The 23,559-nt window shown below is 38.2% G+C and overlaps 7 protein-coding genes across 17 annotated transcripts; 2 read left to right on the top strand and 5 right to left on the bottom strand.

Annotated features, from left to right (window-relative positions):
* Positions 1–2,758: 2,758 nt before the first annotated feature.
* LOC111806759 lies at positions 2,759–4,581 on the bottom strand. Its single transcript, XM_023692199.1, has 2 exons — positions 4,500–4,581; positions 2,759–3,840 (listed from the first exon to the last, which is right to left on the bottom strand). The coding sequence occupies exons 1-2, from the start codon at positions 4,544–4,546 to the stop codon at positions 2,952–2,954; spliced, it is 936 nt and encodes a 311-aa protein (XP_023547967.1). The 5' UTR covers positions 4,547–4,581; the 3' UTR covers positions 2,759–2,951.
* Positions 4,170–6,178, top strand: LOC111806763 (protein PROTON GRADIENT REGULATION 5, chloroplastic-like). Its single transcript, XM_023692210.1, has 2 exons — positions 4,170–4,823; positions 5,937–6,178. The coding sequence occupies exons 1-2, from the start codon at positions 4,545–4,547 to the stop codon at positions 6,039–6,041; spliced, it is 384 nt and encodes a 127-aa protein (XP_023547978.1). The 5' UTR covers positions 4,170–4,544; the 3' UTR covers positions 6,042–6,178.
* Positions 5,823–7,540, bottom strand: LOC111806761 (eukaryotic translation initiation factor-like). Of its 6 annotated transcripts, none has more exons than XM_023692206.1 (6): positions 7,284–7,540; positions 6,988–7,156; positions 6,768–6,893; positions 6,396–6,461; positions 6,213–6,305; positions 5,823–6,107 (listed from the first exon to the last, which is right to left on the bottom strand). In XM_023692206.1, exons 1-5 carry the CDS (start codon positions 7,472–7,474, stop codon positions 6,255–6,257), a joined length of 603 nt encoding a protein of 200 aa, XP_023547974.1. In that variant the 5' UTR covers positions 7,475–7,540; the 3' UTR covers positions 5,823–6,107; positions 6,213–6,254. The 6 variants fall into 6 exon arrangements, with proteins under 6 accessions (XP_023547974.1, XP_023547972.1, XP_023547973.1 ...); XM_023692204.1 differs by having other exon boundaries at positions 5,823–6,086; XM_023692205.1 differs by having other exon boundaries at positions 5,823–6,079.
* Positions 7,541–7,796: 256 nt separating this feature from the next.
* LOC111806760 (peroxygenase-like) lies at positions 7,797–9,121 on the top strand. Its single transcript, XM_023692200.1, has 5 exons — positions 7,797–7,938; positions 8,027–8,176; positions 8,251–8,336; positions 8,403–8,623; positions 8,722–9,121. The coding sequence occupies exons 1-5, from the start codon at positions 7,830–7,832 to the stop codon at positions 8,873–8,875; spliced, it is 720 nt and encodes a 239-aa protein (XP_023547968.1). The 5' UTR covers positions 7,797–7,829; the 3' UTR covers positions 8,876–9,121.
* Positions 9,122–9,216: 95 nt separating this feature from the next.
* Positions 9,217–10,993, bottom strand: LOC111806762 (60S ribosomal protein L23). 2 transcript variants are annotated; one of them, XR_002816871.1, is made up of 5 exons: positions 10,920–10,993; positions 10,373–10,657; positions 9,620–9,661; positions 9,354–9,530; positions 9,217–9,322 (listed from the first exon to the last, which is right to left on the bottom strand). XR_002816871.1 is itself a non-coding variant. In XM_023692209.1 (4 exons), exons 1-4 carry the CDS (start codon positions 10,930–10,932, stop codon positions 9,448–9,450), a joined length of 423 nt encoding a protein of 140 aa, XP_023547977.1. In that variant the 5' UTR covers positions 10,933–10,993; the 3' UTR covers positions 9,241–9,447. The 2 variants fall into 2 exon arrangements, 1 of the variants encoding a protein (XP_023547977.1); XM_023692209.1 differs by having other exon boundaries at positions 9,241–9,530.
* Positions 10,994–11,833: 840 nt separating this feature from the next.
* LOC111807372 lies at positions 11,834–14,455 on the bottom strand. 5 transcript variants are annotated; one of them, XM_023693073.1, is made up of 5 exons: positions 14,314–14,455; positions 12,633–13,400; positions 12,344–12,532; positions 12,136–12,261; positions 11,834–11,946 (listed from the first exon to the last, which is right to left on the bottom strand). In XM_023693073.1, the coding sequence occupies exons 1-5, from the start codon at positions 14,371–14,373 to the stop codon at positions 11,839–11,841; spliced, it is 1,251 nt and encodes a 416-aa protein (XP_023548841.1). In that variant the 5' UTR covers positions 14,374–14,455; the 3' UTR covers positions 11,834–11,838. The 5 variants fall into 5 exon arrangements, with proteins under 5 accessions (XP_023548841.1, XP_023548839.1, XP_023548840.1 ...); XM_023693071.1 differs by lacking the exon at positions 14,314–14,455 and adding an exon at positions 13,533–13,889; XM_023693072.1 differs by lacking the exon at positions 14,314–14,455 and adding an exon at positions 13,533–13,889 and having other exon boundaries at positions 12,344–12,529.
* Positions 14,456–18,644: 4,189 nt separating this feature from the next.
* LOC111806341 (TLD domain-containing protein 2-like) lies at positions 18,645–22,709 on the bottom strand. Its single transcript, XM_023691605.1, has 8 exons — positions 22,281–22,709; positions 21,161–21,636; positions 20,986–21,058; positions 20,828–20,908; positions 20,380–20,446; positions 19,181–19,272; positions 19,030–19,107; positions 18,645–18,808 (listed from the first exon to the last, which is right to left on the bottom strand). Exons 1-6 carry the CDS (start codon positions 22,383–22,385, stop codon positions 19,184–19,186), a joined length of 891 nt encoding a protein of 296 aa, XP_023547373.1. The 5' UTR covers positions 22,386–22,709; the 3' UTR covers positions 18,645–18,808; positions 19,030–19,107; positions 19,181–19,183.
* Positions 22,710–23,559: the final 850 nt, after the last annotated feature.

Here is a 23,559-nt window from a genome sequence, read left to right as displayed (position 1 = left end):
TAAAGTATTTTTACTTTTTGATACGATAAATCATTTTAGTCATTTAGTATTTTAATCGTCCGTTACTAATTTTAACTTTTGCGAGATAGATTTTTTGTCCGTTACTAATTTTAACTTTTGCGAATTTTTTATGCCATACCATATTTGTTAATACACGTGGTGACTACGTATGGTGAATATCTTCAAATATGATCTATTTATGTGCATGATCATATATTGTCGTATAATTATATCATATTAACAACTTGAAAGTTAAAGTTCGAAAATCACCCTTTGCTATTATTAAGGGGGGTTTACACGATGTGAGTTAAAAAAAATCTTTTAGAATAACCCAAAATTTTGGATTGATTGGGTTGGTGATTTGAGCAACCTGAACCGAGTTCATAACCTAACCCAACCCAACCTACTTTTTATTTTCGAGTTGAGTTGTGTAGGATTGTTTTTTTAATACTTATCTATAATACAATTTTACATCAATTATAATTGTTAAATGTTCTAAATTTTCATAATAATCTTAAAAGTAGGGCCGTATCCTAATCCTATTTTCAAGTCGATCGAGTTGACCCAAATTTACAGTTTACCAAAAATTCAACCGAACCAAAAAACATCTAACCTTACCCTATATTTATGATTTGGGTTGAGTTGTCTGAACCTGTCAGGTTCTCGAGTCTTATGAACACACGATCGTAAAAAATAGGAGAAAAGGTGTATGAATGAGAAGAAAATGAGAACTAAAAAGACAAAAAGACACTTAAAATTTGAAAAAAGAAAAAGAGAGAATAAAACTGTGTAGGCACCCACATGCTTGGCCCTGCTTTCATTACAAAGCGCCAACGTTATTCTTACCTTATTCAAACTACTCTGGGGCCAAGCATTTCCTTTCCCTTCTTGTCTGGCTTTGTAACTGGACCATTCCTGAGCTTCTGCACGTACTAAATGGAGTGTTTTCTTGCTCGTTTCGGTTTTGTAAGCATTGAAAGCAATGTCGATGAACGGTCCATCACAGTTAAAGCTATCCCCATATCTCCTCGAACATCGAATTCAAGAAGCATTTCAAGACTATAATTTCGTACGGTAGCAATCACAACATGTGCTCAAATCGAACTATCAACCTATTTGGATGAAATGAGAGATGCAAACTTTGGATACAAAAATAAGCTTGAGTCAAATTTTGTGAGATCCCACGTTAGTTGGAGGGGTTGGAGGGGGAACGAAGCACTCCTTACAAGAGTGTGGAAACTTCTCTCTAGTAACCGCATTTTAAAACCTTGAGGGAAAGTCCGGAACAGAAAACCCAAAAAATGACAATATTTGCTAGCAGTGGACTTGGACTATTACAAATGGTATCAGAGCCAGAAATCGAGCGGTGACCAGAAAACTGGCCCCTAAGGGGGTAGATTTTGAGATCTCACATTGGTTGGAGAAGGGAATGAAACATTCTTTATAAGGATGAGGAAACCTCTCCCTAGTAGACGTGTTTTAAAACCTCGAAGAAAAAACCCAACGAAGACAATATATACTACCGATGGACTTGAGTTGTTACAAGTTTCCTCCTAGAACATACTAAATTGGTTCTACCTCTAAAGAAATGAATCCTTTTTATGGATGAATCAGAAAAAATGGGTTGACACTAGGATCCTTATTCGCTACTTTGCATTCGTAGTGTGTAGCCAAAGGAAATATATCGAGCCTAAAGTCATCCCAAGCACGGGTTACGAGGCTAAAGAACTATTTCTTTGGAACGCAAAAACTGAGATGGAATATTCCGCGATATTCCACGACATAGCAACATGGCAATGAATGATACAAATTCTAAGGCGAACATATTGAGTTAGCCCCTACCCCAGTGATAAGGAGCTACTAAAGGAAGTCTGGTCCACATGACAAAGTAAACAAACCCTTTAGATTCAAATTTATGAACACAGATACTGAGGAACACCTTAATGTTCCTCGCAACATATAGATAGACAGATGATTTAGAAACAAAAGTAACACAGCAGAAACAATTGTGCTATCCAATGGATGCCACTGTTATGCAGATAGACAGATGAAGACTTTCTTCATTCTAAACTGCAGCCAAAACCATAATCCTGCATAGCAGACACCCTAACTAGGCACAGCCGAAATCGATATTACGATTGGTTACTTGTGCCTGATGGAGATGAATGGCAGGTTTTAGAGATAGAGAGATAAGTAGTACAGTAACCGCCCAAGCTCACTACTAACAGATATTGTCTTTTTTGGACTTTCCCTTTCGAACTTCCCCTCAAAATTTTAAAATGTGTATTCCTCTTATAAGGAATTTTGTTCCCAACCAATGTGGGATCTCACAATCCACCCTTCTTGGGGGCCCAACGTCCTCGCTGGCACATCGTTTCGGTGACTGACTCTGATACCATTTGTAACAACAACCCAAGCCTACCACTAGCAGATATTGTCTTCTTTGGGCTTCCCCTCAAGGTTTTAAAACATCTGTTATGGAGAGGTTTCTGCATTCTTATAAGGAATATTTCATTCCCCTCTCCAATCAACGTGGGATCTCACAATCTACCCTCCTTAGGGGCCAACGTCCTCATTGGCACACCGTCCGGTGACTGGCTACACCGTCTTTGGGATTTCCCTCAAGGTTTTAAAATACGTTTGTTATGGAGAGTTTTTGCATACCCTTATGAGGAATGCTTCGTATCCCTCTTCAACCAATGTAAGATCTCACAATTTTATTCGGACAAAAAGTAGCAAGAACAAGATGAGAAGCTAGTGGACATAATGAACTACGAGGTAAACTAATCTATTAAATTCTCTATTGATCAATACTTCAAAAAGAAGATTAAAAAACAGAGAAACTTACAAACATTTACTGTGGCCTAAAGCATGAGTGAACAAATCATTCGTTCTTCAACATAATGACATAATGATATGAAGAATACCGTCAAGAAGGTGTAGCTACACCTTCACTCCATTTCAAGCTCAGGAGCTGAGCGAATCAACACAGTCTCCTGTCCAAGCTCAGCCAACAATGGGCCACTTCCCTGGCCGATCCTGAAATTCCTGTTGCTGGACAACAAGCCAATCAAACCTAAACCCAATATCAAAACTAAAACAACATGGCCAATGAATATTAGATTCATCAAAGCAATACCCCTCAGACCATCTTCCTCAAGATCACATTGTACAAAAGCGTCACCAGTAGCAGGCAACACCAACATTGCACGACAACCCTTCAAAGCAAATGCATCGGTATACAAAGACAAGCCAATTTGAAACAGCCATGTGCCCTTAAACGTTAAGCCAGAGGAAAGTAGGAATTCAGCGAAAAATGCAGACGGTTTCATAGATAAAAACAAGCAGGAGCAAGCGCAAAGAAGGGTTAATCCTCCAGAAATGTGATACAAATCACCACCAAGACCAGTAATCCCCTTACCAATCACGGAATACTCAACAAGAAACGCAACTCCGGCGAAAACGAAGATGAAACTCTCACTTACAAGAAGAGGGTCGAGATTTTCCCGCAAAATGATGAGAATCGCAAGCGCCCAGAAGAAGAAAATGGCGACTGATTGCTGGAAAAATGCGAATCTGTAGGTAGGGTTACCGGAAAACGCGATGAAAAGGAAAATTTCGGAGAAGGCGGCGATGGGGAGGAGGAGGAGGAGGGAATATAAGTCGAAATTCTTCCATTTGGGTTCGGATAAGTACCAGATTTTTGATCGGTAAAGAGATGGGTTGTTGAGGTAAATGGAGGAAGAACCGAGGAGCCGACGAACGCCGATGGGGACGAGGATGAGGGAGGCAGAGAGGTGGGTTGCTAGTGACGCCATTGACAAGGGCTTAGTAAGAAGCCTGCTAATGAAAAAATAGATTAAATTAAATCAAACATTTAATCTTTCAATTTAGTCTTTGTAGATCTTAATTAAAATTTAATGAGATTTCATCAATAACAACATACTATAATCACTAGATTATTAAACTATTTCAGAATTTAAACCATAATGACTCAATTATTATGAAATAAAAAATACTAAATTGTTACTAAAAATCATCTTTTAAAAGAATATAATATGAAAGACAAGGAACATTAAACATGATGGTGAATCCTCGGTCAAATGGGGAGGGATCAAGGGATTTATGTGACATGATGTTATTAATATTAAAACTATGCTAAGGTATGAATCTCAAATGGGGTCGTCGTCTAGTCTTCTTCACGGCGGAGATGGAGCCACGGTGAAGAGATAAGCTAGCAGACAGGGCCCCTTTCCAATTTAATTCAACAAGCTCATATTCTCCCGTAATTATGGACCATAGGAAGCAATCGCATGAACAATTCCATTCAATTGGATTCACAACTCTGCTTTTGAAACAAAACGCCAAAACCCTAGCCAAGTGTGTGGCTCATAACCCCTCTCTCGATCCCCAATTTCCCTCACCCACATTTCGCCTCCATTTCACATCCAAATATCAAGCAAAGAGGCACTGAGAGGGAGAAGGAGTTGGAACCGTACCTGTTACCTGAGGAAGAAGAAGAAGAAGCGGAAGAAGCTGTTTCCATGGCGGCGACTTCGATCTCTGCGACTGGATTGTGCTGTTCGTCTTCTTTCATTGGAGGATGGGGGTCTTCAGTGGCCGGAGAGGATTACGCGCTGCTGGCGGCGAGGCCGGCCGCGGTGCAAGTGGGAGGGGGGAAGGCGGTCAGGTTCCGGCCGATGATGAAGAACGTGAATGAAGGGAAAGGGGTTTTTGCGCCGTTGGTTGTGGTTACTCGGAATATCATCGGCAAGAAGCGCTTCAATCAGTTTAGGGGCAAAGCAATTGCCTTACATTCACAGGTATTCGTTATTCATTGTTTTCCCCATTGATCTCAATTTGCTTGTTTAGAAATCATTTGTTGGGCCATAAAATTCATATACTAAACACTATGCTATATTACTCTAATTTTAGTAAAACTCAATATATATTCCTTCATCAAAGTTGGAACTTCATATCCCCAAACCCGAATTCGAAGAATAAGCTATGCATTTGAGGATTGTTTCAAAACTACACGAAGAAAAAGAAAAGCTATGCATTTGAAGATCGTTTCAAAACTACTGTAAGAAATTCTTTAGAACTTCAAAAGAACTTGCAACGTCGTCACCTTCAACTGACTCTTGAACATTGTATAAATTGTTAGGCTCATTGGCTCGTGCATGGGAATCTTTCTAGTCCTCATTCATTGATCTCTCTTTTCTCATTTTAACCTTGTGGTCGAATTCCCATGGACTAAACTCTTTTAAACATTATACAAATAGTTAGGCTCATTACCTTGTGCACCGGAATCTTTCTAGTCCTCACGAGGAGGTCTCTCTTTACTTGTTTTGACGTTGATACCATGTTAGATAAACATGACTCTCCATAGTATGATATTGTCCACTTTGAGCATAAGCTCTCATGGTTTTGCTTTGGGTTTCCCCGAAAGGTCTCACACCAATGGAGAGAGTATTCCTTGATTATAAACCCATGATCATTCCCTAAATTAGCCGATGTGGGACTTTCATCATCCAACACCTCCCCTCGAACAAAGTACCACCTCCTGTTAATCGAGGCTCGACTCCTTTGGAGTCTTAAGTCATTTTTTACTATGTATTCGAGGAGGCTAGACCCTAGACATTTAAGGATTACCAATCTATTGGCACGACTAAGTTTAGGGCATGGCTCCACTAGGCTTCACACCATGGCGCGAAACTATCTCGAGGTCATGAGATCACACTCATCCTCCTCCTCTCTTTCCTTTCTTCTTTTTCGAGTGAATCTCAGGACCTTCCTGTAGATATGATTAAACAACCTCCAAAAAAAGAGAACGATACTGAATTTCAAATCCCGAACAATCGAACTTAACCCAACTTAACCAATATGAGTACTTGTTGATCTTGAAAGTGATGTGAATGTGTGTTGGTGTTTGTCAGGTAATCACAGAGTTTTGCAAATCAATTGGAGCAGATGGAAAACAAAGACAAGGGCTAATCAGGCTGGCCAAGAAGAATGGAGAAAGACTTGGATTCCTTGCCTGAGATCTTCTTCTTCTTCTTCTTCTTCTTATGCCCTTCTCCTGTTTTCTATTCCATTCAGTTCATCAGCTGTAATATCATCTATGTACTCAAAACACTCACTCTTTTAGTACTCACAGGAAATGCTTCATTTTTCAAAATTACACACTCCCATAACCAAAGCAAAAAGAATACCTTGCCTCAAAATTTAGCAGCTCGACATGATCGAGTTAATGATCAGACACTGTACCGAGACGATTTCGCCGACTTTTCCCTTCTCAGATCCTCCTGCAACCAACCAAAACAAATAGAGATGTAATCTATGAAATGGAACGAACAGAAGAGAAAAATGTTGATAATCATAAAACTGATGTTTACATGAAAGCTGAAGGAAATCTTGTCGGTAACGTCGATGATCTCCTTCCATTTCCTACCGATGCTCATCTGCATCAATCGGAGAGTACAGAATAAGTTAGACGGTCTTTAGAACTGAGTAAACGAAGTAATAAGCAAACAATAGGAGCAAAACACAACCGGTAATCCACACACATCATAAGATTCACAACAAAAACTATAATTTTCGTATAAGCAGAGAACAGAGGACATCTCTCAGAGATTCATGAGCTGATATAAGATAAGGATCATAGTTGGCAAGATCATAGTGAACAAACGGTACGCTGAGAAATCGAAATAATCTTGGCCATGACACGGTCTCGCTACAATGTAGCTACAAAACTAACAACGACTAACCTGAGCAGCCTCATTTGTTGCTGTCTTGGTCCACAGTGCAAGCTTGTCCTGCCTCTGGCGCACACTGGCAACTACGCCACAGATCTCATCAGACTCCTCAAATTGTTCCCCAATCAATGCCATCAACTAACGAAGGACATGAAATTTTAGACCAAATTAAAGCAAGAAATTACCACAAATTCATGCAACCAGCAATGAAATTAGGTTAGTCTTTGTATACCGTTTCCAGCCACATGGTATCGAGGTTAGTCTTTCTACTGCTCGTGACAGTCCATTTTCCTCCATTAGCACACTCAGGATCTTCCCATTTCGGTTCAACTCCAGCTTTGAACAAGTGAAAATCTGCATTAGCCGGCAACTTGCTCGGCTTCAATATCTGATCGTAAAAACTGTACAAAAGCCCGGAATCACAAATCGAAGAAAAAGAATATGAACAAAATCGTAGCTCAACGTTCAAAGAAAACTGAAAACAGAACCAGTTTAATCATTGGCAAAGAGAGGGATCGAAGGACGTACCACCAAAATTCTTCAACAGTGTCGAAGGTATAGACCTTGCGCAGAGAGCTGCCCCATTCAGCACCTTGCTTCGGCCTCGACTGGTTATCGAACCAAAAGGTCCATTTTCTCTCCAACATATGGGACTGCTCAATGGAATCGCCTACTTCTGTCGCCGCCGCAGGACCCTCCACCGCTACCTCACCGGCCATATCTTGGGCGCTGAAATGCCCCCTTTTCCTTTGGACTAATAGGAAATTTTTTTGTGAATCGACGAAGTTTTAGGCTTCAAACTTGTTAGATTCTGTAGAGACTCGGCCCAAAACTCTGGACCCAAGGCCCGTAAAATTCAAGGTTCGCGTCGATCTTATCGAAAAAGAGAGAGAGATAAAGAGGAATGAGAGCGGCGAAGGACAGATGGGTCGTGTCGATCTAGGCCTGCACCAAACAAAAACGTTGGCACACCACAAAGCCACCTCAATCCCCTTCTCATCAATTTCCCTCTTTATAAAATCTCCCAAAAACTCACTTACCATTGCCACCGCCACTGCTAGCAATCTCTCCGCCATGGCTTTATCAATGGAAAACGAAGCCACCGCCACCGAGGCTCGATTTGCGCCCGTCACTCGCGAGCGAAGGGTCCGCAACGACCTCGAAACCACAATCCCCAAGCCATGTGAGCCCCCAAAACTAAACTTACTTCGTTGAAATCAGTTTAGACACTCCCGGTTTCATAGTTTTTTTCTTTGTTATGAAATGATCAGATTTGGCGAGGGCGTTGGTGGCGCCGGACACCAGCCACCCGACAGGGACGGTGGGGCATAATCACTATGGAATGACAGTTCTTCAGCAGCATGTCGCCTTCTTCGACCAAGATGATAATGGCGTCGTTTACCCTTGGGAGACTTACGTTGGTGATTATCATCATTTTGAGTCGCTAAGCTTTGTAATAACAATACTAATAATGTGTTAAATGTTGTTTTTGAAGGGCTAAGAGCGATTGGATTCAACATGTTAGCGTCCCTAATTATGGCAATTATTATAAATATGGCCATGAGCTACCGTACTCAACAAGTAAGTAAATCATGGCAACTCCAAAGAAATCAAGGAGTAGATTTGATAATGTGATGAAATTTGCAGGGATGGATCCCATCACCCTTTCTCCCGATCTACATTTACAACATTCACAGAGACAAGCATGGGAGCGACACTGGAACCTACGACACTGAGGGACGGTACGTGGCGGCGAATTTCGAGAACATTTTCAGTAAGTTCGCTAGAACACAGCCAGACAAGCTGTCCCTTGGTGAGCTATGGGACATGACTGAAGCCAACCGTCTAGCTTTCGATCCCTTCGGATGGTATGCATTTACTGTTCTTTCTTCTATGTCATAAGTTAATTCTCTTTAGTTTCCTATTGTTCTAAGTCACTGATGCCATGCTCTCTTGACTCGCGCAGGGTGGCATCCAAACTCGAGTGGTTCATACTATACGTGCTAGCCAGGGACGAGGATGGCTTTCTCTCTAAGGAGGCTATAAGGAGATGTTATGATGGGAGCTTGTTTGAGTATTGTGCTAAGATGAATCTGAGTGCTCAGTCCAAGATGTATTGAGCTCAACCTCCTCATCTGTTCATTACTACTATCCAACTCAACTCATGCACAGCTAAGCTCAGCTCATGTTTCCTCTGTAAATTACTGATATATAGATTGTGCAACCAAGAAGGAACAACAGAATAAGAGCTTTGGTTGTGTTAATTTCTTTTCTTGTTTGTCTAGGCTTCTAAATGTCATCTATATGTATATATGTCTTTAGTTGAGGTATTTATATGCAACAACATGGTGTTTTGGGTGCTTCAACTAGTAGTTTTATGGGTCAATCAAGGGCATACGAAGTCATAAGCAGGGCATTCAAGAACATAAGGGGAAAATATTAATGATATGATTGCTAGTAATGAATGGTTAGGCACATCTATGGCCACTCAATCAGGCAGCTTAAAAACACAAAGTCATTAGAGATGAAGAACGAAATTTCTTACGAGTTCAGAATCTAATTCATTGACCCAAAAATGATCCATTAAATCTCGCATTGGAAGAGAGTAATTTAAAGAAACCACTAGGATATAAAAAATTACGAGGTGTTATAACCACAGAATCGAGAAGAATGGAACTCTAATAGACGTACACTAAACGATAGCATTGGCTGCACTTGCGATCCTAGGCCATAAATCCGCACACTCCTTTCCGATGGGACCTGTGATTGCAGAACCTGCAACAGCAGCAACAAACGAACTTCATAACCTTGCAAGATTAAAAGACTAGGAGAATGAGCATTTTCATCTGGCGAATGGGTCATACCTTTCATTTCTCCTTTTGGGTTCACAATCACTCCTGCATTATCTGCAGCCACAATATACATTTCGAAATCAAATACCCATGTGATATACACAAGTATATTAAAACAAAATTTCTATACGGATGATATCATACAAAATGGCAGAATGAGACCAAGAATGGAATTATTTTGAATCAACAATGTTATGTCCACAAGGAGCAGAGGATATGAGCATGAAAGTTTCAACACATCTTCAATGATGAAGACTGTCAAATTACAAGACCCATAACAGTTTCAACCATTACAATAAGGAAGATAGCTGACTTATGCCTGGAAAATAGATGGGGTCCAGACGACGAACTTGGGTACTTTTTAATCAAATTAACAGAAAACATGTTGCTTTGGATTTTACTTTCTAGTGAAAAGTAAAATATACATCTATGCAACTCAAAACTCGGATATGTTTGATATCTATTCCTCACAGAACCATATTAGAAATATAGAATAAATGGAATGAAAACATCTATCTAGCTTCAACAGACGTGTTAATCATGGGATTCTCAGGTTCGAACAATTGCAAGCAAACACAATTCAGCAAGGCAACCAGTAATAACAAAAACCTGAAGACACAAATAAGAGTTCAAACACAAAACGTGATAGATAGCAAACGTCAACAGGCAAATGCAAATCCAGGTCAAGATCAAACATGTGTACCATAGTGCTCTCTAAAACAAGCAAATTTGGAGCCTATCAAGAGAAACATATGTATTATATACCTTCGAAGTACATGAAAACCCCATCCTTTCGCCGCCATGGCTTGCGCTGCCTGACAATGACGGCAGGAAGAACCTTCTTCCTGAGATCGGGCTTTCCCTTCTTGACAGTGGCCATCACCATATCTCCAACACAAGCCGATGGCAATCTGTTCAAACGCCCCTTGATACCCTTCACTGAGATGATGTACAGGTTCTTAGCTCCAGTGTTGTCAGCACAATTCACCGTCGCTGCCACCGGTAGACCAAGTGACATCCTAAACTTGTTACCTGCAGATCCTCCGCGCCCTGCACCAACAAGAAGCAGATCGATCATACACATTCCAGAGTTCACACATGGAAAATCGATCACTCCTCCACTAGTAAATTGTGGATTCGATACAGATTCAATAAAAAGCCCCCAAAAATGGGTACTTCCAAAGCAAATGAAACAAGAACATGATTTTCCGGCGAGAAATGAACACAGGAAGAACGAAAACGAAACCTAATCCCAAAATCTAGATGGTGAAACTGCGAAGAAAGAAGAGGAGAGGCACAAGGGTTCGCTTACCTCGCTTCGACATTTTCGCCGGCTGAAACGAGAACCTGAGAGGAACTTAAGATCTTTCATGGCCATTTATATACGATGGGACCTAGGGTTTGTTTACGGCCAAAAATTCGAATAAAATTACAATTAATTTTAAATTATGCTAAATTATGATTTTTTGTGTTTTTTTTTTTTTCTTTTCTTTTTAATTAAAATTTAAAATTGAATATATAATTTTATTTAGAGCAATTTTACTTATTTTATCTCTGACCAAATTTGGATAAACAAAAAATAAAGACACCATAGCTTATGTTCAGACAATATCATACTATGTGGAAGTTCGTGGTTCCCAATACATGGATCACTATAAAAAGGGTTGGTTGTAATCGAGTCGAGATGGTAAAGTCTCGTGTTTAACTAATGGTAGATTATCCATTTGGCAATCCGAGCATGATTTAGTTGATAAAAATAACTACTACCTCAAAATTGATAGGTTCGTGATTTTTAACACATGGGTCAGTGTAAAAAGGGTTTCTTGTAACTGAGTTGAAATGGTTAAACCTCGATGTTTAACTAACGGTAGATTATTCATTTTACAATCCGAACATAATTGAAACCTTAAAAGAAACAAAATCGAGACCGAGCTTTATAATTAAATTCGGAGATATACATATAATTTATTGCAACATTGAGGGCACAAACCCCTAACATGTACAAATGAAGGATTTTGAATTTGTTGATGGAAATATCTACAAATTGAAAAGTTTCTAATTGCTAGGTGGGGCCTCACTCAAAACTTATTTCTATTTACGACCCTTCTTTTTCACTATTTCTTTCTCTACCACATATCTCTTCATATTTGTATTTTGGGTCCTGCAAAATTGTTGTTTCTTTCTCTTTTTCTTTCAAAAATTTATTTTTAATTAAGAAAAAATAAATAAAATCAAATCCAAGACTGGATTGGATAGCTGCGTTTCAACGAGTTCACTCCACTGATATGAGCAAATATGTCTGAAGAATCAACCATGCTATCTTCTTCCTTCACAACTACCTGCAAAACGAACGCCATTGGTCGGGTTTATAAGTAAAGGAATACATTTTCGTTGGAATGAGGCCGTTTGGGGAAGCCCAAAGCAAAGGCCCGAGAGCTTATGCTCAAAGTGGACAATATCGTACCATTGTAGAGAGTCGAGATTCCTAACCGAGATTTTTGAAAAGTTGGCTTAGAGAGAAGCTTTACCTCTTCTTCTTCTTCTCCTTCATGGATGCTACAAGCAACCCTGTGAGTCTCTGTCAATTCGTCGTTCTTGGCGAACCGTCCCCGAACCCGTGGGCGGCTATCTGCTAGCGTTTTTCGGCAGGCGTACTGTTAATTTGCCTCCATCGTTAGCGACGTCTCGAGTTTGAATATAAAGAGGGGAAGGGGAGAGATGGAGAGGAAAAAAGACCTTGATTTTCTTGCTGAAGTTCCTCTCATTTCTTTTCTTCATGTACCTATGAATCTTCTGCTTCCTCTCTTCCACAGAGAGTTTGCCAACTTTGAAAGTACTGTCCTTCAAGCTTGAGAGATCTGATGCTAATGAAGTGCAGTTCATTGCCCCAGCAGCCAGTTGGAGATTCTCATCGCTGAGTACCTTCTATATACAACAAAAACGTAGCGTGATCGTGAGTCGAATCGTTTAGTTTGTCGTTATCGAAGACGTGTTATGTTCGAAAAGACTTTAGTTAGTTAAGTACCTGAAGGTCTGCTGGATTGAAAGTCCCCTGCATATAGTCTTGGCTGTAGAGTCCACAGTTGTCTCCTTGATAGTCAAGGTCTTGTGGTTGCAATTCTGCGCTGAGGAGCGGGAACATACCGCAATTTTCGACCGACGACGACGATGCAGTGAGGTTCATTGGTGGCGTAGGCAGGTAAGTTGGCATGGTTGCTCCGACGAACGAGCACGAAGGGGAGGAAGGATTCAATGGCATGTAGGAAGTGAAGGAAGACAAACAATCGTCGACGTAAATCGAAGGTAGTTCTTCGTCGATGAGAGTTCCAGGAGCCATAGGACACTGGAGAAGCCCATCAATCATGGGATCTAGTAATGGCATCTGAGACTGCACTTGAGAAACGTCGAACTGCCCCGACTGGATGGTGAGATATTGAGCGATCGAAAACGAATCCGATGGAGAGAAGTCTATGGAAGCAGAGATATCATTGTCAAGTTCTTCTTGGCAATCAAAGATAGTAGTCAAATTACTGTTGGTCGTAATGTTCGTCGTAGCCGATGCATCGTTAGCCGGTACGAACGATGGAGCAGCGACGACTGTGTTGCCATTTTCATTGCCATTGTTATCTGCTTGATCTGGGGAATGAGGCAGATTTGTAGCATATGATGAATTATTGTCGTAATAACAATTCGAGTAAGAATTGAACTCCTCGGAGTTTTGAAGCATCTCTGAGAACAACTCGGAATCACAAAAATCATATATTTGAGCGTTGATTGGACTCGAGATTTCTTCCTGAAAACACAATATCAAACACCAACATCAACTTCTACGCCATGATCATGCATACATAAACCAAAAACGAAACGGGACTAAACAGGAACAAGAGGCGGTTCTTATAGATCGAGAAAACAAATCTACTTCTACCAATATTCCCTTCGACACGACCACACAAAAATCAACCTTCGTTTCAAACAAGCAAGAATCACCATTCTTCATATTCACAACCAGAAGATGGACGAAAGGTGACTAAACGGGAACAAGAGGTGTTTCTTATAGATCGAGAAGAACGAATCTACTTCTACCGATATTCCCTTAGGCACGACTACACCAAAATCAACCTTCGTTTCGAACAAGCAAGACGCACCATTCTTCATATTCACAACATGAAGATTGGAAACATAAAAACAACACAAACAAGCACATAAATCCCCTCTTCTTCTCAAATATGCAGCTCAGTAAAAGAAGCAGAAGAACAGTGTGAAAACAATCTAAACCAACCAGAATGGTCTCTAATGCTCCATTTTTGTTGTGCAAAGCTGAAAAAGACGTGCATTTATGCTCATGTGCTCTGTGGGAGTGCAAAAAAGAAAAGCAAGAAGCTAATGGAGTACAAAATTTGCTTGAATTAGTGGTAAAAACTTCCCAGATTGGACAAACAAACAGAATTTAAAAATCAAATCCATATGAGATGCTCATCAACCACGATATCTTGAATAAGAATCCAACCCAGAAATGCTCTAACAACAAGATTTCTCAAGAAAAAGAATTCAAACCCAATTTTCAAGCACAAAAAACTAAAAATGGCAGCTGGGAATTTCATCAAATACCTTATGGGCATTCATCAAAATGGTAACTCAATATCAAACCGGTTGATTCAAACACTCATGAATATAATAAAATAAACACTAAAGAGTAAAATGCTTACAGTGGGATGCATTTGCTCTGATTCGGAACCGCTGCCGCCGACGTTCACCTCGTGCAACATAACTCAACGATAATTAACAAAACGGGTCGTCTTAAAACTTAAAGAGAATGGAAGAACAATGGATTCTGGAGCAGCAAAGATGAAGTTTCAGTGGAATTGCAACAAAGCTCCATGCGAAGCCAAACAGAGAANAATCAATTCTTGCTCCCACATCTTCCCTTAAATTTTCTTACCGAATTTTTTTTTTTTTTTTTTTTTTTCTGGAAAAATAATTATTTTTCTAGAGAGAGAAAGAGAGAGGGAGGAGAGAGAAAGTTGTTATTTCTGGAGACAGAGTTGGTTATTTTTATGGGACAATTTTGTTTTATTTTATATATAAATCTTGGGGCTGTCTGGACGGTACAGTCAGCCGAGCATTCCACGAGTGGTCAACGCGATGGTCGCGGTGGGCCATTCTAAATTGGTTTAAAACGTGCTTTTCATCTCCTTATGACACGTGGACAACTTATGTTTTAATAAATATGATTAATTTTTTTTAACCAATCAACTTTACACGGCCCAAACTATTCACGAAAGAAACGTTTTTAATGTTTTAACTAGTTGAGCTGCGTCAGCATTAGGGTAAATAGTAAAAGTCCGAGAAATTTTACTTTGAAAACGATCAGTTGATTCGACAAAATATTGTTATTTATTTTAATGATAATAACTGTTATTTAGCTCGTAATAATCTTCATATTTGAACCATTTGGTAATTAAAATTTTATCTTTGATATGGAATTATTATTTTTACCACCTGACTAAATTATATTAGGGAATGAAATTTCCATAGTCTCGGTTCCCCAAGTGAGAAGACGACACCTATCCAAGTATTATTGTTATTTAAAAGGAAGATAAGATTTTATTTTTGTAGAGTCGGGTTGATTAGCCAAGATATGAAAAAGTTTCGGTTAAATTCTTAAGCAATGTTGATCAATTGACACATAAGTTCTAATTCTTTATGCATTTTATATGCTACTTTTTAATGAACAAATTTAAAGAGAACCTTGTCTTGATTTGACAAACTTTTGTTATATAATTTTACCATTTTTGTAAGATATGATTTGATCGGGAATATATATATAATTTTAAATTGGGTTTGAAAACAAATATTATATTGAATCCAATCAAATAAAATTTAAATTAAACGTAATAATTATAATAATTAAAATATAAATATTAAACTCAAATGAATGAATAAACAATTAAATTATATTCAAGTTGATCGTATAAATTTTTATTTAATAAAATGACAGTACTTCAAGATCAAGATATGGAATTATTTCTTTCATAATTAGATATTTAAATCATTCGAGGTTAATCCATTGAATAGTTCATTTTGACGACTAAAAATTTCAATTTCTAAAGCTAATTAAAATAGATTAGCCAATTGAAGTCAAAACTATTTGTGATATTTACATATTTGTAATTATATTTTTCATAACCGTTGAGGTTCAAACAATAATAACGTATCAAATATATCGATTAGGCAAACGAAGGTTTGTTAGACGATGAGGCTTCCTTCATCTTCAACGTCGAGACTATGACTTTCAACGAACAATGAAGCTTCCTTTGTCAAGTGTGAAGGAAAAACGCAGCTAAAAATTGAGCCAAACTCGATCTAAATGTTTCAAAGACGTAATAAAAACATTCTACCATTTGAAACTAAGTATTCTTTCTTCGTCAAAGTGTGAAATAAAAAAGCAACTAAAAATTGAGCCATAGAAACATTCTACAATCAGAAACTAAGTATTCTTCCTTTGTCAGACACAGCTAAAAATTGAACCAAACTCGAGCTAAATCTTTCAAAGACGTAATAGAAACATTCTACCATCAGAAACCAAGTATTCTTCCTTCGTCAAAGTGTGAAAGAAAAACACGGCTAAAATTGAGCCAAACTCGAGCTATATGTCTCAAAGACATAACAGAAACATTCTACCATCAGAAACCAAGTATTCTTCCTTCATCAAAGTGTGAAAGAAAAACACGGCTAAAATTGGGCCAGACTCGAGATAAATGTTTCAAAGACGTAACGGAAACATTCTACCATTTGAAACTAAGTATAGAGACAATGAACGAAGGTTCTAATGGAACTCGAAACAAAGCAAAACCAAAGTATTTGATAAACATCCAAGATAATAATGACAAACAAGCTCGAAGCTTGTTATTATTCAGTAGATCTTCAAGCATTTGCCACATTTGGCAACAAAATTCCCTTCTAAAAGAGCAACCAATGTTTTTTTCTACTTTAAGTATAAAAAAAACAAATAAGAGAGAGAGAGAGAGAGAGAGAGAGTGGCCTAACTCATGTTTTGAACCTTATGCTGTTGTGCAGTTCAGTGATATTGTTCCAATCCAAAGATCTTATGAACACTTTTTGCCTTTACTAAAGATGAAGCATATTTCATTGATTTATACTCAAAATCATGGATCCTGTGTTCATTCTCTTGCAAATCGTCCTGTTTTGTTTTCAGGGGAAACAAATTCTTAGAGAAAGATGATGCCTACAAATGCTAATGCAGAAAAGCAAATGAAATGTGTCATTTTTAAGGGAAAGAAGAGGGAGGCCCTGGCTGAAGAGAATAAATGAAAAGAAAACTATAATGCAATGCAACCAAATTACAGGACACCTACAGAGGCTGTCTTGCTTTTGAAATGCCCCTATCATGTCAGGATTTGGTTTAGCAAGTTCGACATATTCTTGTTCGATTGCCCCTCTCCGTCGGTAATAGCGACGTGGGTGCTTTGGCAAAAGATAATTCAAGGCATCCAAAAATCATATCAAAACACCTTAATTGGAGGATAAGGCTTACGAACTTACAAGGGAATCCCATTTTGAAAGGCACCTTATTGAGTATACCCTGAATATATTCAACTGTTTTTAAGTTTATGGCTCTCCTCAATGATATACTCGAACAAACTTGCAGCTACTTTTTCTATAACTGCAAGCTTGTCATATCCAATTGTCTCCCCTGTTTCTCTCTCGTTTTCCGTTCGGGAGGGGGTCCATTGTGCCTAGTTTTCACTTATGCCCATGATTTTCTATTAGCATGCATACAAGAGGATCAATGAATAAAAGACAGCAGATATTAGTTCAATATGATCAAGAGAGGGGAGATCTTTTACCTGTCAATCTGCTATTGGCAAGTGATGGAAGTAATGAACTGCACCGGAAGACTTAGCGTCTTCCATAACAAGTAGAATTCGTACCATAGCGTTTTTCAAGCATACTGAGAATCTTTCGTCAACGTTCCAGGGCATCAAAACCCAAGAAACATAGTGACCCATGAGTGTTAAGTGAAACCAAAACCTCATGAGGAAGAACCAGATCCATGCTCAGCATCTAGGTAAAACAACCAAAGCATAGCATAAAATTAACACGCATCACGTCACCTGAGCATAGCTTGACCCGTTTAGGCATGTACCATAGACTAGAAGGATAAAGGTAAGAATCTCACCACTCCCACTTATTGTTGAAGTAAAAAAAATAATAACAATAATCCATCATTCTAAAAATCCAGAAAATACTTCCTCCACTTAATAAAAATACTCAAAGTTCTCTCTCATTCGTTCATATGGAGGGAACCCTCAAATTAGAGGGATGTAACTTCACAGGAGGGTGCCCTCCTAGGTCTTTTTCATCCTAAAAGGAGAAAAAAAGGAGTAATCCTAAAAGAAGGGATCTTTGCCATTCTCTCCTACAACGGAAGCTTCTTCTCCAAGATGGAGTTTCCTCTTGGGAAGAAAACTCGTTGAGAGTATTTTCTTTCTTCATTGGGGCAGCACCTTATCATCAAGAGATGCTTTTGTAGTTTGGCATCAAAGCTATCAGGTAATAAAGTAAACAAAGAACCCTGACACTCAAAACTGAGGATTATGGACTCACAAACACCTACAAGTAGTCTTCTAAAGAGATCGACCAACATCACACTTTGATATAATAACTAATTTACATCATTTGATCAAGCAAAGTTAATTTCCGAACTTCTAAATTTCTTTTTCTTCATTATTTGTTGTATTGTTAATGAGAACCGAGTGAAATTGATGTCCTTTGATTTTCATTAAGGGGAAATGCTAAATGTCAGTACTATGTTCCGATCAATACTCAATAAGAAGCATGAAATTTCACCAGTCAAATTCACTAATTCTTCATTAATTTCCGAACACCAATCAATACTCAACTGACAACTAATTAGCGATTAATCGCGTTCAACAGTACAACAAGAAAGAATTGTTAATCTGATACATCGTATTACACACACACACACAGAAAAAAGGTAAAGGCTTCTTTTAAATGATAGATAACTTTCAATTTAATAATCAATAAAATAGATAAAATAAAATAAAAACGGATAATGAAGAATATAGTCACAAATTATTAAATATGAGCACAAACTCTGAAAAGAATCAGAACAAGTCTTCAGGTTAAGTATCTTGACGCATGTGCAAAACCCCACAACTGCAAGAAACACAAAAGCTTACGTAAAGAGGTATAGTGGAATAAGGAGTGTGCATCGCTATACTGTGTCACATAAAGCACATGATATAATGACAGGTGACTTATAGAGCAACGGTACCTCCGATTGAATTTTGCAATATTTTAAAATGATGGATCTATCATCCATTCAATTGGTGGATATTCAGTGCATAAGCCTTGAACGTTTGGGAATTTAATTTTACCTCGACATTCTTTAGCTCAAACTCTAGGTCATGCGCCAAGCATGCGCTATCAAATGTGTCACATGGCCCACTTGTTCCNAAGTAGGAATAGATTAACAAAATTGAATAGTGCCTTTTTAAAAATAATTACAGAAAAAGAAAAAGGGAAACAAACTCACAAGTCACCATCCAAACGCAAGGCAAAGCTACCACCGCCACCAAGTGCTAGTAAATCGTTCAAGCAAATATAATAATAGCGGTTGGCNAAAAAAAAAAAAAAAAAAAAAAAAAAAAAAAAAAAAAAAAAAAAAAAAGGAAGAACAGAATTATGGCCTCTTTTAAGGAGATTGGCTGGGAAGAGATAGGAGAGTCTTGTTTTTCAATGGTAAACAAAAATGAAGTTACAAAAGCAAAAGTCAAAAACCAAAGAGCGTCTGAAAAAATTTAAGAATAGTAATTACAAATTACGTTGCTGGAAGACCCAAGGGAAGCATGCATTGTACCAAAACTGTGTCAAACTCCAGACCCTTCCCCCCTCTACACACTTTAAAACCCTTCTATTTCTCTCTGACTAAATGTTCAGGGAAAAAAACTTTGTAAAAGAAACTCTTCCTCGATCACAACACCGGAAAGTAAAATCAACTACTCATTGGAGCATGACAATGCCCACTTGGAGCCAAACTAACTCAAAAAATCTCCAAACATTTGTCCTAGATTTTCAAGAAAAGTAACGCATCCATAGAATATGATTCAAATCGTTTGACACTTATTTTTAGAGAATCCCAAACGATGACAAACACCATAGATAAAGTCCTTTGGACAAAGTTGATGTTAATTCTCCCATGAGCAGCCAGATGAGAGAAAAACTTGATCTTCTAATGGATTCAAATTTACAAGAAAAACTCATTGGGACTTCAAAAGAGATAAATATGACTCAATATGTCCCAAGTGAAGATAAACGCCTTGTAAAGGGTAAAACTAGGACATATCATCCATGTCTCCTTATCAGACAAGTCTCCTCAGATGAAAATACAAGGAGGAAACCCTCCAACAAAGGAAATATAGAAGAAATATTATGCTGCTTTTGTGGTAGGAATATAGTAAGCACAAGGGAAAACGAACAATGAAGACCATGAAGTTCCACAAGAAATTCAATTGATATATTCATATCTACCCACAGACAAAGGAAAACATGTATAAATGAGATAAATTGATTATAAGCTGACTAAATATATCATAATTTAGTGTTGACTGAAGAGAACTTTAAAAATTATAGACATGAGCAACAAATAATATAGGATTGATATATTTAACAGCATGACTGTGAATCCTCTAAGAAAAAACACGTGTGGCAGGCAAAAAATGAATATTCACCAGTTGCTCGAAAGAGCCTTGGGTCGCCATATTTCGTTGTAAAAACAAATGTCTGGTGTGTTCCCTATCAAATACACAACCACAATAATTAGATTGTAGTTACAATATAAATGATAAAGAAATATAAGCCTACGTAGTTCATAAGAATTCTAAATTACAACCTCACATTTATTCCAGAGCAATAAACTAATGCAAAAAGAAGCCATCTTTACCACAGAATTTTCATGAATATAACAAGGTATTTCATCTCTTTTTATGGCTAAAGACAACATACGTTTTATAGTTTATATTAACATGTAGAAAGTTGACTTGAAACTGAGGAAAACGTTATAATTTAAAATGAAGCAGCTAGGAGAACTTTTAAAAGGCAATTGCCTCCCCTTCCCTCAGGATCAAAAGTGCTACCATTTTGAAGGGAGAGGAGTTACAAGAAAAAGCTACCAACTTGATATTTTCTTTTGGCTGTAGGCTTCAACGGGCATTCTAGAAGACCACCAAATATTGCACCTCGAGTATCTCCAACAATCTAGAACAAATTACTACAGTTTTAGCATGTAAAAGTGCCATCATCAGTGAAACTCATACAGTCATCGGATAACATACCAGTAAACAAGGGCCAGAAAGATCGTGGCTCTTGCGAATAAGAGTTTGAAGAGATATACCATGCTTCATCGTACTGCCCTTCATTTGAAATGTAATAAATCGCATCACAGATCAAATATAAAACTAAAAAGTTAATTCATTATGGGACAAAGCTAAAATATTTCAGCTGAACTACCTGTACAGTAAGACCCATTGGCAGCCTTTCACAATGTTGGGTAGACAACATCCCAGGAAATCATACAAGTCTGCAGTGATAAAGGCCGACTCATCCATGAAGTCTGGTAAGGGGTTTCTTGGGGTAGGGCGCTCCATAGCCTCTTCATATACATCTGAACTAGAATTGCTGTTTCCAGATGGCGGGTCCTCATCAACTCCAGGTTCATTCAGTTTTACCTTCTCATGTGCTGAACCACAAACCTTATTTTCTCCCTGATTATGAGGTATTTCTTCCGTCTTGCATAGTATACTACATTCTAAAAAAGCATCAGACCCTTCCTCCTGGAAATCGTTGTTTGCATCACAATATCGACCTGAGGGAGTTTGAACAGCATCGGTATCTTGACGAGAATCAGTGGGTTTAGATCCATGTTTGGAAGGGATTATTAAGGACAAATATGAAGACAGTGATTTTCTTCCTTTCGACGGCCTAACCTACATAATTAAAACCATGTCACAAGCCAACATGGAATCAAATTCACAAATGAATCTGTCGAAGAAAAGGAGATAAGGCATGAAGATCAAAACCTCTAATCATATACGAGTTTCGCCTATCAAGCAGTTATAGAGCTCAATATTAGGGGATGGAGGAACTGAAGTAACTAAGCCTAAGCCATATACTAGCAACTTGTAGGTTACAATTCACAAAACCTTTGATTCTGTTTATCTCAGCCTCAGGCCTATTACCATTTCAAGCACCCAAGCCAATGCAATTTTGTATGGGAAAAAAAAAAAACCCCAAAAAACTACAAAATGTGAATCAAATACCAAGAACACTTCGAGAAACGCAAGGCCTTAAATGCCTCAAACATAATTCCTCCTGAGTCATATATCTCGTTTCCTATGAATACTTGGCCCCATAACAACATTAATACTAAAGAATACCCAGACATTGTGGTCTGTGGCAGCCCTTCTGCAAAGCCCTAGATGAAATCATTAATCCCATTTTCAAATAACTCACAAAACGCCGAATGCCAAATCGCACAATCTCTATAGAGCATACAAAACCTTCCAGCATATCATTCAATCACAAACAATCGCACAAACAAGCTATGAAACAGAAGAGAAAAACGAAGAACCTGAGTATGAGGATCAGGCGGCAGTGATTTAGAAGGATCCGAGCTAGTGGAATAGGAGAAGAGGCTGGAGAACCTCCCGTAGAATTTCTCCCTCAACGCATGCATTTTTGGTCAAACAAAAAATATCAAAAATGAAAAAAGGGTAATCGATTGAACTTTGAAGCTGGGGTTTCTTCGACCTTCAAGCTTGTGTGTGTTGTTCAAGCTTTGGGTATGGATTCCCCATGTTTGAAGAAACGAAGAAGAAATAGAAGGAAGCGAAGGCGGGCGGTGGAAGAGACAGAGGGATGGCGTGTGGTAATGAATCACTCCCGAAACCGCAATCGGTTGCAGAAGACAGAAAGGAACTGATAAATTATGGAAGGAGGAGACGAGAGATTCTCTGTCAAAAGATTTTCACACTCGGCGTTTCGCGCTGTTTTTGAAACGTCTTTGCCATTTCGCTTTCGCATATTCCACTTTAGGATCCTCAAATTATCATTTTTATATTTAGTACATTTTCCAACTTAAAATGGTTTTAAAAAAATAAAAACAAAAAACTTTAATTTTATAATATAAATTAAATCTTACATTTTATATATATATATATACTCGCTGGCCACCACTCTGGCTCTAATACCATTTGTAACAGCTCAAATTAGCTTAAACCTACTACTACAATATAACCAGCTTAAACCTACTACTACAATATATTTTTCACTTGGTGTCTGGCTGGCTCTGATATCATTTGTAACAACTCAAACATACTACTACAAGATATTTTCCATTCGGAATCTGGGTCTAGTGTCATTTGTAACAACTCAAACCTACTACTACAAGATATTTTCCACTTGGTGTCTGACTCTGATACCATTTGTAACAACTCAAATTTACTAGTACAATATATTTTCCATTTGGTATCTGGTTCTGGTACCATTTGTAACAACTCAAATCTACTAGTACAAGATATTTTCTATTTGGTATCTGGTTCTGGTACCATTTGTAACAACTCAAACCTACTACTACAAGATATTTTCCACTCGGTGTCTAGCTCTGATACCATTTGTAACAGCTTAAACCTACTACTACAAGATATTTTCCGTTTTTTTGTCCATTATGTATCGTCGTCGACCTCACGGTTTTAAAACAGGTAAGGAGAGGTTTCTATACCCTTATAAAAAATGTTTCGCTCACATATCCAACCGATGTAGATTATCACAATACCAAAAATGGACAATATCTGCCCGTGGTGAACTTGAGCTGTTACAATAAATACATATATATATATATATATATATAT

Source organism: Cucurbita pepo, chromosome LG12 (assembly GCF_002806865.2).
Source record: "Cucurbita pepo subsp. pepo cultivar mu-cu-16 chromosome LG12, ASM280686v2, whole genome shotgun sequence".
Lineage (NCBI taxonomy): Eukaryota > Viridiplantae > Streptophyta > Magnoliopsida > Cucurbitales > Cucurbitaceae > Cucurbita > Cucurbita pepo.
The sequence above is the reverse complement of the archived record's forward strand: the minus strand, read 5'-3'. Positions and strand labels throughout refer to the sequence as shown.

What these genes read in the sequence shown, in the direction of transcription:
- LOC111806763 (XM_023692210.1), top strand. Translation starts at nt 4,545, where the DNA reads ATGGCGGCGACTTCGATCTCTGCGACTGGATTGTGCTGTTCGTCTTCT. An exon ending in CAATTGCCTTACATTCACAG is followed by an intron (nt 4,824 to 5,936) that starts GTATTCGTTATT and finishes GGTGTTTGTCAG; the next exon opens with GTAATCACAGAGTTTTGCAA.
- LOC111806759 (XM_023692199.1), bottom strand. Translation starts at nt 4,546, where the DNA reads ATGGAAACAGCTTCTTCCGCTTCTTCTTCTTCTTCCTCAGGTAACAG. An exon ending in TCTTCTTCCTCAGGTAACAG is followed by an intron (nt 3,841 to 4,499) that starts GTACGGTTCCAA and finishes TTTCATTAGCAG; the next exon opens with GCTTCTTACTAAGCCCTTGT.
- LOC111806761 (XM_023692203.1), bottom strand. Translation starts at nt 7,474, where the DNA reads ATGGCCGGTGAGGTAGCGGTGGAGGGTCCTGCGGCGGCGACAGAAGTA. An exon ending in ACTGTTGAAGAATTTTGGTG is followed by an intron (nt 7,157 to 7,283) that starts GTACGTCCTTCG and finishes GCTTTTGTACAG; the next exon opens with TTTTTACGATCAGATATTGA. An exon ending in AGATTTCCTTCAGCTTTCAT is followed by an intron (nt 6,306 to 6,395) that starts GTAAACATCAGT and finishes GGTTGGTTGCAG; the next exon opens with GAGGATCTGAGAAGGGAAAA.
- LOC111806760 (XM_023692200.1), top strand. Translation starts at nt 7,830, where the DNA reads ATGGCTTTATCAATGGAAAACGAAGCCACCGCCACCGAGGCTCGATTT. An exon ending in CCCTTGGGAGACTTACGTTG is followed by an intron (nt 8,177 to 8,250) that starts GTGATTATCATC and finishes TTGTTTTTGAAG; the next exon opens with GGCTAAGAGCGATTGGATTC. An exon ending in TGAGCTACCGTACTCAACAA is followed by an intron (nt 8,337 to 8,402) that starts GTAAGTAAATCA and finishes TGAAATTTGCAG; the next exon opens with GGATGGATCCCATCACCCTT.
- LOC111806762 (XM_023692209.1), bottom strand. An exon ending in GGTTTTCATGTACTTCGAAG is followed by an intron (nt 9,662 to 10,372) that starts GTATATAATACA and finishes TTGTGGCTGCAG; the next exon opens with ATAATGCAGGAGTGATTGTG. An exon ending in CCCAAAAGGAGAAATGAAAG is followed by an intron (nt 9,531 to 9,619) that starts GTATGACCCATT and finishes CTGCTGTTGCAG; the next exon opens with GTTCTGCAATCACAGGTCCC.
- LOC111807372 (XM_023693071.1), bottom strand. Translation starts at nt 13,604, where the DNA reads ATGAAGAATGGTGATTCTTGCTTGTTTGAAACGAAGGTTGATTTTTGT. An exon ending in TCGTGTCGAAGGGAATATTG is followed by an intron (nt 13,401 to 13,532) that starts GTAGAAGTAGAT and finishes TTGTGTTTTCAG; the next exon opens with GAAGAAATCTCGAGTCCAAT. An exon ending in TCAATCCAGCAGACCTTCAG is followed by an intron (nt 12,533 to 12,632) that starts GTACTTAACTAA and finishes TGTTGTATATAG; the next exon opens with AAGGTACTCAGCGATGAGAA.
- LOC111806341 (XM_023691605.1), bottom strand. Translation starts at nt 22,385, where the DNA reads ATGCATGCGTTGAGGGAGAAATTCTACGGGAGGTTCTCCAGCCTCTTC. An exon ending in CGCCTGATCCTCATACTCAG is followed by an intron (nt 21,637 to 22,280) that starts GTTCTTCGTTTT and finishes TTAATTATGTAG; the next exon opens with GTTAGGCCGTCGAAAGGAAG. An exon ending in CAGCCAAAAGAAAATATCAA is followed by an intron (nt 20,447 to 20,827) that starts GTTGGTAGCTTT and finishes TGTATTTGATAG; the next exon opens with GGAACACACCAGACATTTGT.